This window comes from Magallana gigas, chromosome 7, assembly GCF_963853765.1.
Source record: "Magallana gigas chromosome 7, xbMagGiga1.1, whole genome shotgun sequence".
NCBI classification, from domain to species: Eukaryota; Metazoa; Mollusca; class Bivalvia; order Ostreida; family Ostreidae; genus Magallana; species Magallana gigas.
Window position 1 is genome coordinate 47,242,118 of NC_088859.1, and position 13,319 is coordinate 47,255,436.

At 30.4% G+C, this 13,319-nt stretch overlaps 1 protein-coding gene across 1 annotated transcript in view; it reads left to right on the forward strand.

The window, feature by feature from the left end:
- The first annotated feature begins 2,635 nt into the window (after window positions 1–2,635).
- The window catches only part of LOC136269944 (cadherin EGF LAG seven-pass G-type receptor 1-like), a 34,470-nt gene continuing 23,786 nt past the window's right edge, over window positions 2,636–13,319 (forward strand). The window contains exons 1-7 of the mRNA XM_066065865.1: window positions 2,636–2,765; window positions 4,758–4,838; window positions 5,642–5,764; window positions 7,830–7,946; window positions 9,133–9,232; window positions 10,088–10,182; window positions 10,478–10,654. Of these exons, the coding sequence (XP_065921937.1) occupies window positions 2,658–2,765; window positions 4,758–4,838; window positions 5,642–5,764; window positions 7,830–7,946; window positions 9,133–9,232; window positions 10,088–10,182; window positions 10,478–10,654 (801 nt within the window). The 5' untranslated portion in view covers window positions 2,636–2,657. The remainder of the gene's footprint in view (window positions 2,766–4,757; window positions 4,839–5,641; window positions 5,765–7,829; window positions 7,947–9,132; window positions 9,233–10,087; window positions 10,183–10,477; window positions 10,655–13,319) is intronic.

Genomic DNA, 13,319 nt, shown 5'->3' on the forward strand with positions numbered 1-13,319 from the left:
ATATGACCCTAATTTGAAGAACCATATCAAATGAAAGTATTGTAAATATAAACATATTTTGTTAAACAAGTGTTTAGCAATTTAAAAGATAGCATATTGTTGAGAACATAAATCTTAGGATCTTCTTTATTATTGTTTCAAAATGATAACTAGAACGAAGTCGTTGCAATGAAACGAGCGGGTCTTCCGTCGCTGACAAAAGTTAAAAGCTTTTAAGGATGTTCCTGTATTCCTTTACACGATAACCCGTGGCTTCTTAAAATAAAAAAAAAAGTTCGAATAGGTATTCCAACAAAACAGAAAAAATACTTGGTATGACTTACTCAATTTGAGAAAATGTTAGGTACGAACGTTCTACGAAATAAATTTAAATACAAATGCCTTCCTACACAAAGAATAATTTTAGTAGTGGTAGCACTTTTCTTCAGATATGAAATGAAAATACCAAACTGTGTCCAAATATTTCACTATCAGATTTGTTTTAAAAAAATAAAGGGTGAGTTTATAACACGAAATGACACTCGAAAAGATAGTAATTGACCTCCAATTTTTCCGTGATTGTTTGCATGGGTAGACGTTAACCTATAAATCCTTTGGTAATTTATGGCAATGCTCGGGATTGGAACGTGTTTCGGGCCCGTGAAGTGTTAAAAGGGCAAACCGTAGAAAAACATTTCTAAAAAGAATATACAGAAAAACAAGAGGATCTCTAATAAGAACGAATATTAAAACAAAGCTTGTTGCAAACAACGAGTGGTCTTCCGTTGACGTCCGGAATAAAAGTTAAAAGTCCTTGCAGGGGCAGATTCTGAAATCAATAACCAACTGTAACACAAACAAAGAGGAGAAATACTATGATTCTTGGTACGACTTAACAAAATCCGAATCACTCTAACTACGTATTAACAAAAATCTTAAGGTAGTCCATCCATAACTATCATTTTTCATATCTAATAGATTGCAAGTTTAATCACTAGAATTTTAGTGTGATTTTAAAGGGTTTTTAAACTAATAAAGATTCATCTCTGAAATTGAAAAAAAATAACAACAAATTTATCATATACATGTACTAAAGTTAACATTGAAGTCTATGGGGAAAATGCTTTTTTAGATATATTTTTTAAGACAAGTAATTTTCTCACATTTCTTTTGGTAAAAAGTTGCAAAAGCTTTTCCTTTCTTCGAATATGCTAAAATAATTCATAATTTACCATACATATTTTCAGAAAATGATTTTTTTGTTATTTTCTTAAAGGGCAGACAACTCTTTAAAAAAGTTTTAAGTGTAAAACGTTTATTTAATTTACTACATACATACTCCCAAATTTGGTTTAAGTCAGCCTTAAAATAACTTTAAAATAAGTATTTGATGAAGGATAGACCAATCAAAATTGTTAAATTTGCCTTAGTTATGGATAGACTACGTTCATGAATACAAGAACAATTTTAAAAAATCAAAATAAATTACAGTACAAATTAACAATTTTCGAAATATTTTAGTACGAGTTAATTTAACTTTGAACTTTAAACAATTGCATTAACTAAGGTTGAAGATTCAATATTTCCGGAAATATTAAATTTTAAACCCCGATATCTCAGTAATGTAATGTTATTTTTAAACGGAATTTAAGTTCTGTTTAGCTATGTATACTCTACAAGATGCTATATAATTTGCATAGCATTATTTTTCAGAAAAAATAAAATAAAAAAAATTGAATCACTTTCGATTTGAAATGGAATTGAGGGATTGCGCCATAAAAAAAAATCGACAAATTGACAATCACAGCAATTTAAAGGTCTCCATAAAAACCGTGATAGAATAATGTTATGGAGAAAATTACGTTTTGAACATTTTACAATTGACGTAACTAGAAAACGAATGACATTAATGTTCAGCTTTTAACAGCTTTGAGGAACAAATACTCCACATTATCACTGAAATTTAATGAAAATCGGTTGAATAATGTTTGAGATAGAAAGCTAAAACGGAGTCAGTAGGAAAAATGAAAAATTAGAGGTTTTCCGTTGTGCTTTGTAAAAACTTTACACTGTTCATTGTACTTTTTATTGTGGTACAGTAGGGCAAATGCATTTAAAATTTGAAATTGAAATATTCATAAAAATCTACCCTCATTTCTTCTGTAAAAATGTATTTCTATTGAATATATGGCTTTAACTTACATAAAGACGCAATCGTTTCTTTCCTGAAAGACAACAGGTCATTGTATAAATGGTATAAAATATGGTGTTCTGCAGAACCCCGGGTGTAACCGGGTACGTGTCCACATAAGAATAATAGTTACTGTTCGGCTAAACACACGTTACATTTGTAATTATTTTTTTTGTTCGGTATTCTTATAGGTAATTAATTACTTAAAATAGTTGGACCTCGCTTAATGTAATTAATTTGTTATTATTAATAAATTAAAGAAACCTATCATCTTACCCTCAGCTAAAAGCGAAAAGGTAAATTTAAACTGCGATTTACGTGTTCATAAAATAATATCAATGGCAAATATGTGTGAGAAATATGAGTCTACCCTATTAGTACTTTCATGACTTTTTTTTTATGACTGTATTTTTTAAAATTCATATGTAACCATGTTTTCTTTATTTTGCAGGATGGAAATACAACTGACCCTGGTTTTCTTACAGTGATGGTTCAAGATGTAGTGGAGGGGAATTTTACCTTGAATTATGCAAAAATAAATGAGTTCAAAATAGAAAATATTAGCAACAGTGAAGCTAATGTAAATGTGTCGGAGGTGAGATAACTACATAATTCAAATAAAATTGTTTTAAATAATTTTATTAGAATTTCTCTACTATTCATTTTTGAACAACTGTGCAATGTACCTGTATATCTTTCAATCTTCATATATATAACAATTTCATATCTAATGCCAATTATTTCTTTTAAAATGTTGTACTGCCATTTTTTCACCAATTCTCCTCACTGTCCCTTGGGTCAGAGTTTTATTACAAATTAAGAAAAAGATTCTAAAAAGTAATTACTTAAGAACTTTTCCTCAAGTGAGCACATAGCAATGTGGCCGATATGCCTCTTGTCTAGGTATATTCATAAATGTAAACATTTTTTTGTTGAAAGTTGAATTTGTATAGTGGCTTAAAAAGATAATCACATTCACTTGACAAAGGTACAAACAACAGGATGATCGCTGTAGTTAGTTCTTTTAAATTTGGTAAATATAGATTAAAAATAATACTTTGTGATGTAAAAAACAAAATTGATATGAAAATCAACAAAATGCTAACAAAATATGTTAACCTCACATCCCCTTCCACTCCTCGTTCATTCAGATATATGGATATTATATTTACAACAATAAAACAAATTGGATGGATGAACTAGAGGAAAGCAGAGAAAACCAGAAAAAAGCAGAAAAAATGTTACGTGTAAAAGAATACCATATTTCAGCAAAATATTGCGTGGAGATTATTTTCTTTTCTTTTTTTGACATATTACTTAACGTGCCTCTTAAATGAAACGCTATCCAGGATTGGCAAAATGCACTCATTGTCCACTCATATATATATATATATATATATATATATATATATATATATATATATATATATATATATATATATATATATATATATATATATATATATATGCCCTCGTTACACTGCATTCTCCTTATCTTTCGAAGTTCATTACACTAAATAATACCCTTAAAATTATTATACCTTTCCCATATATATATATATATAAATATATATTAATTATTTCACAATGGTAAAGGGGTAAAAGATGGCCCAGTATCTCACTTATCCTTGAGGTGTGCATCAAACGGATACCAGGACAATGTAGGGGACCTGCAGGTCGATTATTTTCCGGTCTCAAATTTGGGCTGTAGGGCCTAGATTCAAACCAGAAGGGGTAATTTTGGCAAAATAAAAGTAATCGTTTGCACAAACATAACATAATAAAAAAATCAGTTGAAAATGCTCGATAAACGTCGTCGTTTTGAATGAAATTGGATCGAAAAAAGATTTCTTAATCAAAAAGGACAAATCCATTTATTAGAATTAAAAGTGTAGGGATGGTTAATTATCGGGCAGTTTCCTTGGGTGTGACGACATTGAATTAAGATATGCAAAACAAATGTGTGTAAACTACCGTTTTTAAGTTACATAATGACATAATTTTCATACCACTACAGACTGGAGGTAAACCTGATAGACTGAATTGCGACGCGTGAAGAAATTGTGTCAACAAGGTTAACTCTATGTCTTTATGAATGAATGATTTAGGCATGTAACGGGGAAAATGAATGAATATATTTCTGAAATTCTTATTTTAGCACAGTGATAAAAGTTAAAGCGAGATTAGAACTAAAGAACAAATAGAAATAAGATACCACGCGCTTAATACCTATTCAGAGGTTCGATATAAAATAAAAAAGTTTGTGATTCTTTTCCACTCAGCTGCAAAAAAAAATACAGGCTACGTACAAGAAGCATTGTATGATGTAAATTTATATAGTGTCTATATTCGCACTTGCGCGGAAAAAAAGACACGATAACTGAAAAAATATATTTGAACGTCTAACAGATCCTTCTTTATTTAACAGCTACACAAGTATTATTCTCATTATTGTATAACTGGAAATATTTGCCACATCCAGGCAATTTAGGAACTCTAAAACGTAGTGATGGCGTTACGAATGAGTCCTGCAAAATGACGGGTCCTTGAAATAACACTCACCCTATTACCAATTTATTCATTTTAGAATACACCATTCGGCACTATGGTTCTTAATTTAACTGCCATATCTGTTACCAATGAAAATTTGGATTTTCTTTGGAATATCGTAAGTATAAATTGTGACTGTCATAGAAAAATAGATAGCTTTAATACAATTAATTTATCAACTGATTTATAGAGATTTGGAAAGTATAGACGAGATTATTCTTTAAGAAAATATAAAATATCAAATGTTTTTAACAGGGAAACGAAGAAACACAATTCACGATTTGACTATCTGATTTACACTGAAAATTATAATTGTTCTCAATTCTTAAATGTTATCGTTGCTATATAACTCTCCTAAATTTTATGCATCGTAAGTGATGTTGAAAATATTATTAATATCTTCAAAGAATTATAAAGTACAAGGATTTTTGCTGATTATCATATGACACGTGGCACTGCTGACAGAGAAACAGTAAAACTATTACACATTGTCGGACCTTTTTTTATTTTAATATTTCATTTACCAATATGAAAAGAATTTTACTACATCATGTAAAAAGGAATGCAATTATTTTCATTAGTATGGAATCAATGGTAAAGATCTGAATACTTAAAGATTTTGTTTATAAAATGTCACCAATTGTTTTGTGTCTGCCTTATTTTATATGTTGTACTGCATTTTTTTTTTTGGGGGGGGGGGGTATTTGTTCAAGCAAATTTATTTGACCTGATGATAATTTTTACTGATATTACATTTACCCTGGTATTCTGACATAAAAAAAAAACAAAATATTTCTGAATATACTAAATCACACTCTTTTTTATTTTGTTCCGACAATAATACTGATTTATCAGGTTTTAAGGAAGAAGACTCATTTTCCTGTATGTTATTAATGTAAAATGATAAAGTCATTTCTTTAGACTCATTGCGTGTTGGATGTAAATTTTGGAAAGACCCGCAGTGAGAGTATGTTGACGTTGGGACAGAAGATATCATATAAGGACAACGACAAGAACATAACTGTTTGCAAAGTGACTGCCTATGTAAGTATTTTACACTTGGATTAATTAACCATGCAAACCATAACACAAAAATTTTTGTTTCACAAATAACGTTGCTTCACTGTTTATGTACAACTCATAGCATCATCAACTCTGCCACACAACTAGTATAAAATAAATAGTAATAGGGTAATGTAAATTCACCAACAATCAAACAGTGCTAATAACGTAAAATATTATTTTCGTTAGTTTTCAATATTACTTTAAATACAATTACACAGTTACGATTTCATAATAAGAATAGGTCATTATCAATGCGGGTACGTTTTTGCAGTAATATTACTTACACTTAATTTGCATTTGTACATTTTGTAAGCTTCACTGTTCCAAAATCCATTTTCATAATACTAGCTTTACACTTAAGCTTTATTGAAACATTACCCCTTCAATGAAGGCACACTTTATATATAATGCACCAAGAATACAGCCATAGTTTTTAGCTTACCAGAGCTGAAAGCTCAAGTGATTTTTTCCTGATCACTTTTTGTCTGGCGTCCGTCTGTCTGTCTGTCTTTCTGTATGTCTGTCTGTCTGTCTGTAAACTTTTTATATTTTCGATTTCTTCGATTTCTTCTCCAGAACCCCTGGCCAATTTCAACCAGACTTAGCACAGAGCATCATTGGGTGAAGGGAATTGTTTGTGAAAATAAAGGGCTATGGACTTTTTCAAATAAAGATAATTAGGATTTATTGAAAACTTGTTTATATTTTTCAAAAATCTTCTTTTTAAAAACCATTTGACCAAAAAAGCTAATATTTGTGTGGAAGCATTTTCAGATAGTGTAGATTCAAGTATGTTCAAATTATGGTTCCCTGGGGTAAGGTGGGGCAACATGGGGGGGGGGTCAAAGTTTAAAGTCGAAGGTCATAGTTTATGTAGAGTAAATTTTAAAAAAATCTCTTCTCAGAGCCAATTAGCCAGGAAAGCTGAAACAACTTATTTGGAAGCATCCTCATGTAGTATAGATTCTAAATTGTTCAAATCATGGTGGGGCACAATGGGGGGGGGGGGGTTGAAGTTTTACATAGGAATATATAGTGTACATATTTTAAAAATGTTTTTCTCAGAAACCAACTAGCCAGGAAAGCTGTAACTTGTGTAAAAAAAAAAGGGGGTAGAGTGGGCCACAATGGGTGGGAAAGTGGAAGGGGGGGGGGCGAAGTTTTACATAGGAATACAAAGAGTCAATTTTTAAGAATCTTTTTCTCAGAACCTAAACAGCAAGCTGAGACTTATGTTGAAACATCCTCATGTAGTGTGGAATAAAACTTGTTAAGATCATGACCCCAAGGGGTAGGATGGGGCAATAATTGGGGTCAAACTTTTCCAAAGGAATATATTGTGTAAAATTTTTCTAAAAATCTTCTTCTCAAAAACCATTCTGCCAGAAAAGCTAAATCTTGTAAAAAGCATCCTCATGTAAAAATCCCCGGGGATAGGATGGGGTCACAGCGTGGGGGTCATAAATTTACATAGTAATAAAATAGAATGTTTTTAAAAATAAGCTCAGATAAGGTAGATTTCAATTCTTTCAAACAAAAATTTTGAGGAGTAGGGTAGGGTCACATTGGGGATTCAATTTTATAATGGAAAATGTTTTAATTATCTGCATAAACTTACACTGCAAATAGAGTGTAAAATGTTATGATCTATGGTTTTGCTTATATGCAAGCATTTTGACATACTGTTGATTCTTTAAAATTGTTTAGACTTTGGCCCCTGGACGATTCTTGGGCCTCACAAGGGGTTCAAAGTTTTATCCCATATATAACCAATTGTTTAGGATTTTTTTGAAAACTGCAATGCTCAACAGTTGATATGACTATAAAATCATCTTGTTAGAAAAGGGACTTGATATTAACATAAGAATAGTCAGTGTGAAAAAAATTGATCTGATTATTTCATACCTATTTTTGCTCAGGTGAGCGATGTGGCCCATGGGCCTCTTGTAATATTGATACATTCATCTTAAACTTAGCTTTTATGATACAGTTTTCATGAAATTCATTGAAATGTCATTTGATTCAATGTTTGGTTCTTATTCAGGTTGACAAACACCCAGAGTTTAACGCAACCTTGAAGGTTACTGTAAAGATCAAGGATGTGGATGATAAGAACCCAAAGTTTACACATATTCACTATACAGCAAACATACCTGAAAATGTAATTATTTTTGATGAAGATAAACTAAAGAACTTAAAGGAAGGGTTAACATTGTTTCAGTTATTAAAAGTTGTAAGAGTCAATATCAGACTGATTACGGTCTCTCGACAGACAAAACAACATAAAGTATTTTTTCTTATTAGTGGAGTTTGCAATGTAAGTTCAGTTTCCTTGACAGATTGATTGATTTTACAAAAAAGTTTAAGTTTAGGGTTCCGTCAGTCCATAGATTAACTTTGAATATGAGACATAATATTTTGGTAAAGATTTATAATAGCTTGCGCTAATATAAAAGAGGAAGTCCTTGTAGAAATTTAAATTTAGTAATTGATCAAACGAGGGTTTCGCTGTTTTATCTTTGAAAAATGTCACATTTTTGTAAACTATTTGTTGAACTTAAAAAAGGCACCTACGAAAAAGCTTTGACAATTTAAAGTAACTTTTTTTTTTTTATCAAAGTGCCTTCATTTTTTCTTTATTTAATTTTAAAATCAAATTTACTTATATAACTTTAAATCATCAAACTCATCTAATAGTTTATCGAAATCTATGTGCCCAGTTTTTGCATGAACCCTACACCAATAACAGTTTACAGTTGTGGGATGTATTGCAGTATTTTGTAGAAGATTTGTTGTTGAAACAATATCGTTCTGTGCTATTCAAAAAGTTAGTAATTTTCTCAGATTTTGTAAAAAAAAAAAAAAAAAAAAGTATGGTTTCATCGATATTTGTTGAAAAACAATTTTATTAAATTCATCATTGAGATGGTCCACCAAACTAAACGTTTATTGAAGTATAATTAGTTATAAATAATTTCTTTTATTGAAAGAATCTTTGGCATAAACTTACGTACCCCTAAAATTGTCATTTTTTCCACTGATATGATTTCCACAGAAGTAAATGAATAAAAACGAAACAAGTAGATGGTCTTAGCAAAGCGCAAATCTATTGTTTGCAAATCTCGCAAGATTCCGATCATAGAATCACACGCAGACTATCCATAGAAGCACAAAAGATTAGTTGTGACTGAGGCTTTAGTTATGTATGAATTAAAAATCATCCAAGAAGTTTGTTTACAAATATTGACTAGCATTTAATTCTGAAATTGGAACTTTTAAGATGTTTTAATAATACAGAGGCATATGTGATTGCCTATTATGTTCGTGGATACTTATTTCTTTTTTAGGCATCTATAAACTCGGAAGTGGTAAAAATCAATGCATTTGATCAGGATGTTGGAATCAACCAGACAATCTTTTATGAAATTGTGGATCCGTTAAATTCAAGTAATTACATCTGTTTAAGAGAGAATCAAAATGTCTGCTCAAATGTGTGGTGTTCAACACACTCGAAAAAACCTTATCATTATAAAGTTATGGATAGTCAATATAAATAATTATATTTTCAAACAAGCTCAGGACAATGTTTTTATTCTTCAACATTAAGATCAAAGAAGTGAACTTGTTTTGGTTGAAAAGACGAGAAGATATGTCTCTAAAGGAAGACATTCTTATTCTTTGATTTCTTTTTTCGATTATTTTTTAACTTAGCAATTAAAGAACACAATGTCAAAAAAATATCTTGTTTAATTTTAATGAAAATTTTAGATCTGTTAGATACTGATGAAAACAAATATGATAATAATCTCAAAAGCTCATTTTTGGTAGATTTTACTTTTATTCAAATTTTCATATTTAAATGATTTAAATGGATGAAAAAACCAAACCCAAGCGATACGCATAAGCGTAAACATCTTCGGTAGCCAAGTGTAACAATCCACGGTGTTTCTCTATTCACCTATTGAATAGGGAAACACCGTGGATCGTCACCCTAGGCTGGCGAAGATTAGTGTGTTCAATAGATCTAGCTTAAAGCAATTTTCATGTTGATCTTGTGTTAGTACATGTACTTACATGTCTTTAGGAGCCATTAAGCATACATGACACTCATATGGCAATAAATCGGATAGCTTTAGTATTTTTATTTTTGCAAACAAATCATTATATATTATTCAAGTTGTAAAAATACAGTAAGCCCATTACCATTGGAGTGTTAAATTTTTAATTGAGGATTTCTTATAGAAATTATGAAAACTTTGCAATCTTAAGTCTAAAATAATATATTTTTTTTCTATGATGCAGCGTTTGTCATTACTAAAAATTGCACCCCTGCAGTTATCTCTGTTGCAAAGAGTTTGGACAGAGAAAAACAGAGCACGGTCAATCTTGCTGTGAAGGTCAGATATTCTATGTCATAGTATCAAAAGAACATGTTCAAATCAATTTGTAATGCTACATTCATGATATTCTAGATTGAGAAACTTGAAAATTGAACAAGTGCAGTATATTGTCAACATTGTCGATCTCAACAATGCAAATTAATTTATGTTTAACATTTAATCATAATAATAATTGACTTATCATTTAGTCATAATGCAAAAATGCTGGTTAGAGACTAAGATTTATTGATAAAACTTATTTAAAAACTTAAAATGAACAGCTCGTTAGAAATATCAGATTTTGAACTTTAAGGCTTATCAGAAGGATAAACCTGATCTCCGACAAGATTTTGCAGTAATACAAATCAACATAACGGATGTAAATGACAACGCCCCAGTCATGTCACAAAGTAACTACAGTGTCAGCATTCCAGAAAACATGCAGAATAATCAGACGGTCTTTTGGGTTCATGCATCTGATGCTGACGAGGTGAGTAACATCATTTAAGACTAGATTTTTTCATAAAATTTAGTTCTGACTTTGATTTTGTAAAATAGGTATTTCAGCTGGTAATTGATACCATTACAAAATTAGATAAATGTATGTGTACCTAAATTCAACTACTTCTATGTTCATCAACTTGTGAAGTTTTCAGTATTTCCCGTTTCCAATATAGATGTCCTTATTGTTGTTAATATAGAGAAATTAGTACTCTATTTAAATATCTATCTTTAAATGTATGATAAATATATTATGTTATGTGATGTTACTTTAAAGAAAATCATCGGTATAAATCGACAATTTTTCTTGAATTATTCCCCTTGAAATTTATTTTTCAATTTTCTCTATTTTATGTCAAAGTTAAATTAGCTGTAAAACGATCATGTTGTTTCGTATATGTATAAGAATGACCAACACAGCTCGTTCTCCAATCCTTTATGCGATATCGCCGTGTAGAAAATACTGTACAAAGTCTGCTTATCAAACAAATTTTACATAAAGTTAGACGCATACAGTGAATTAACTATGACTCCTAAAACGGTATATAATAACAAAAACCTTTGAAAATAGGTTGATTGCCAACAATATTCGTTGGTTAATGAGATGAAAAAAAAGAAATTGAATAAAATTGAAAAATTAAAAGAATTACTGAATTATTGCAAAAATCTTGCTTTGAAAGATCCTGTTTAAGAATTGTCTTTATTGATTTTACTTGGTCTCAAATATGTTGGCACCAATGTTCTAATTTAAAAAAATCTCGAAGAAATTTTTTAAAAATGTACAAGTATATGTTAATATGTAGGAATAAGGTTAGTAGTGCTTGTGATAATGTTTGAATCTGAAAATTATATTTTTGACGAATGCATTAAATTTATATTTACCTCTTTAAAACAAAATGTTGGTAGTTACATTGCCGTTTACTTTTTTTTTTATATACAACACAAATTATAAACAACCATATGCATATTTATACATACATTAAATGTCCGTAGTGATACGCATGTACGTGTGGTAATAAAAACATGCTCTTTTTCAAGATTCTGTCGTTCCCTCATTTGGCTTGCAAATCCGGGCTTCCACTGCTATTGCTACCGAACTATATCTATTTTATAAAAATACATTAGTTAAGTGTCAGACTTTCAATGCAAGTCTTATTCTGCAAATGTTTTAAATTTTGAAAGTTGGGACCAATTAATACAAAAGATGGTACTACGGTACTTTAGTTTTAAATTAATCATGCATTTATGGTTCAAGTGAAAATATTATATATATGCTCACCTTTATCGATAATCCGTCACATATTTATGATCGTATGTTGCAAATGAAATGACAAATATGTTTTGCCAATAGCAGGGAAACAGTATATTATTTCGATTTCACGTTTTCTGTACATAAAAGCTGATAATCCATGTAAGTTAAAAGCTTTAATCACGAAGGTAATTGACATATTCTCAGCGTTTTGGTGATTTCACTCTTATCTCATCTCCCTCGTTAAAAGAGTTCAATTGAACGGTGTATAGCTATTTTGTACCACAACATAATCTATCAATCCGGAAAAGAATGGCGTTTCAAACGGATGTCAGACATTTTGTGACGATGTAGCCGTCCACCTTAAGCATGAAATACTAGTGTTATCAAAAGCAAAGAGCAAGATACCGGGCTTGACGAGTTGCATGCAACATCTGGAAAGGACTATAAAGGAAATTAATTTCAAAGCCGTGCTTCAGAATCTATTGCTTTCCTTCTTTACATGGGTAATGTGCATAATGACCATTCAATATTTCATTTCAGGAGATTTTTGGAGAAAGCTGTTCAACATAAGAGGGGGCTTATGTCCAACAAATAATAAAGGAAGTGCTAGTAAACCTCCCTCTCACATGTCTTTTCAGGGTATCTGCCAAGTGGATATATATCACGAGAGATTTAAGATAGGGATTGAAAGCTAATCAAACTGGATCTGCAAACAAGAATGACTTTGTAAATTGTTAAATGATTAACTCGCCTTACACTTTCCACAATGGCGCTTATTAGTCAACCATTGCTCTTATTTACCCCGTTCTGGAAAGTTCTATCCATAAAAACTAAAATCGCGCATTCAAGAAACGAATAAGCTAATTTTATTTATTCAACATTTGTCAAATCTTAATTTCTAAGTATACGTTATAGTTCCCAGTAAATACATTTACTCTTTACGTAATCATTCGATATTATTTCATTGCAAGCATATACTTTGGTGCTAATTCCCAATGACTTTGATCTGCCAAAGCGTGTCCACCACATTACCCTCATTTTTGCTATTCGGGCTAGTTTATCGAAAATAAAGGTTAGTTTTTAATTTATTTCTCAACAATAAGTTAACAGGTAAATTCATAGATGGTTAAAGGACATAAAATTACACATGATGAAATACAGAAGATGTAAGCAGTTGCTCTTGTGCAGGCATATTGTAGTTTATAAACAAAATGACTTTATAAGAATAGATGTACTACTATTTTTTTTCTCAAATAAATACGATTTTAACCATAGCCACGTAAACTTCATTTTTTCTTATAAGTAAGAGAGTATACATGTAAAAGCATTTACTTTTATTTCAATATTTTCTATGATTAAAATCCAAGTAAGTTTCAAATTAGATTTTGATGATTCGTGTAGG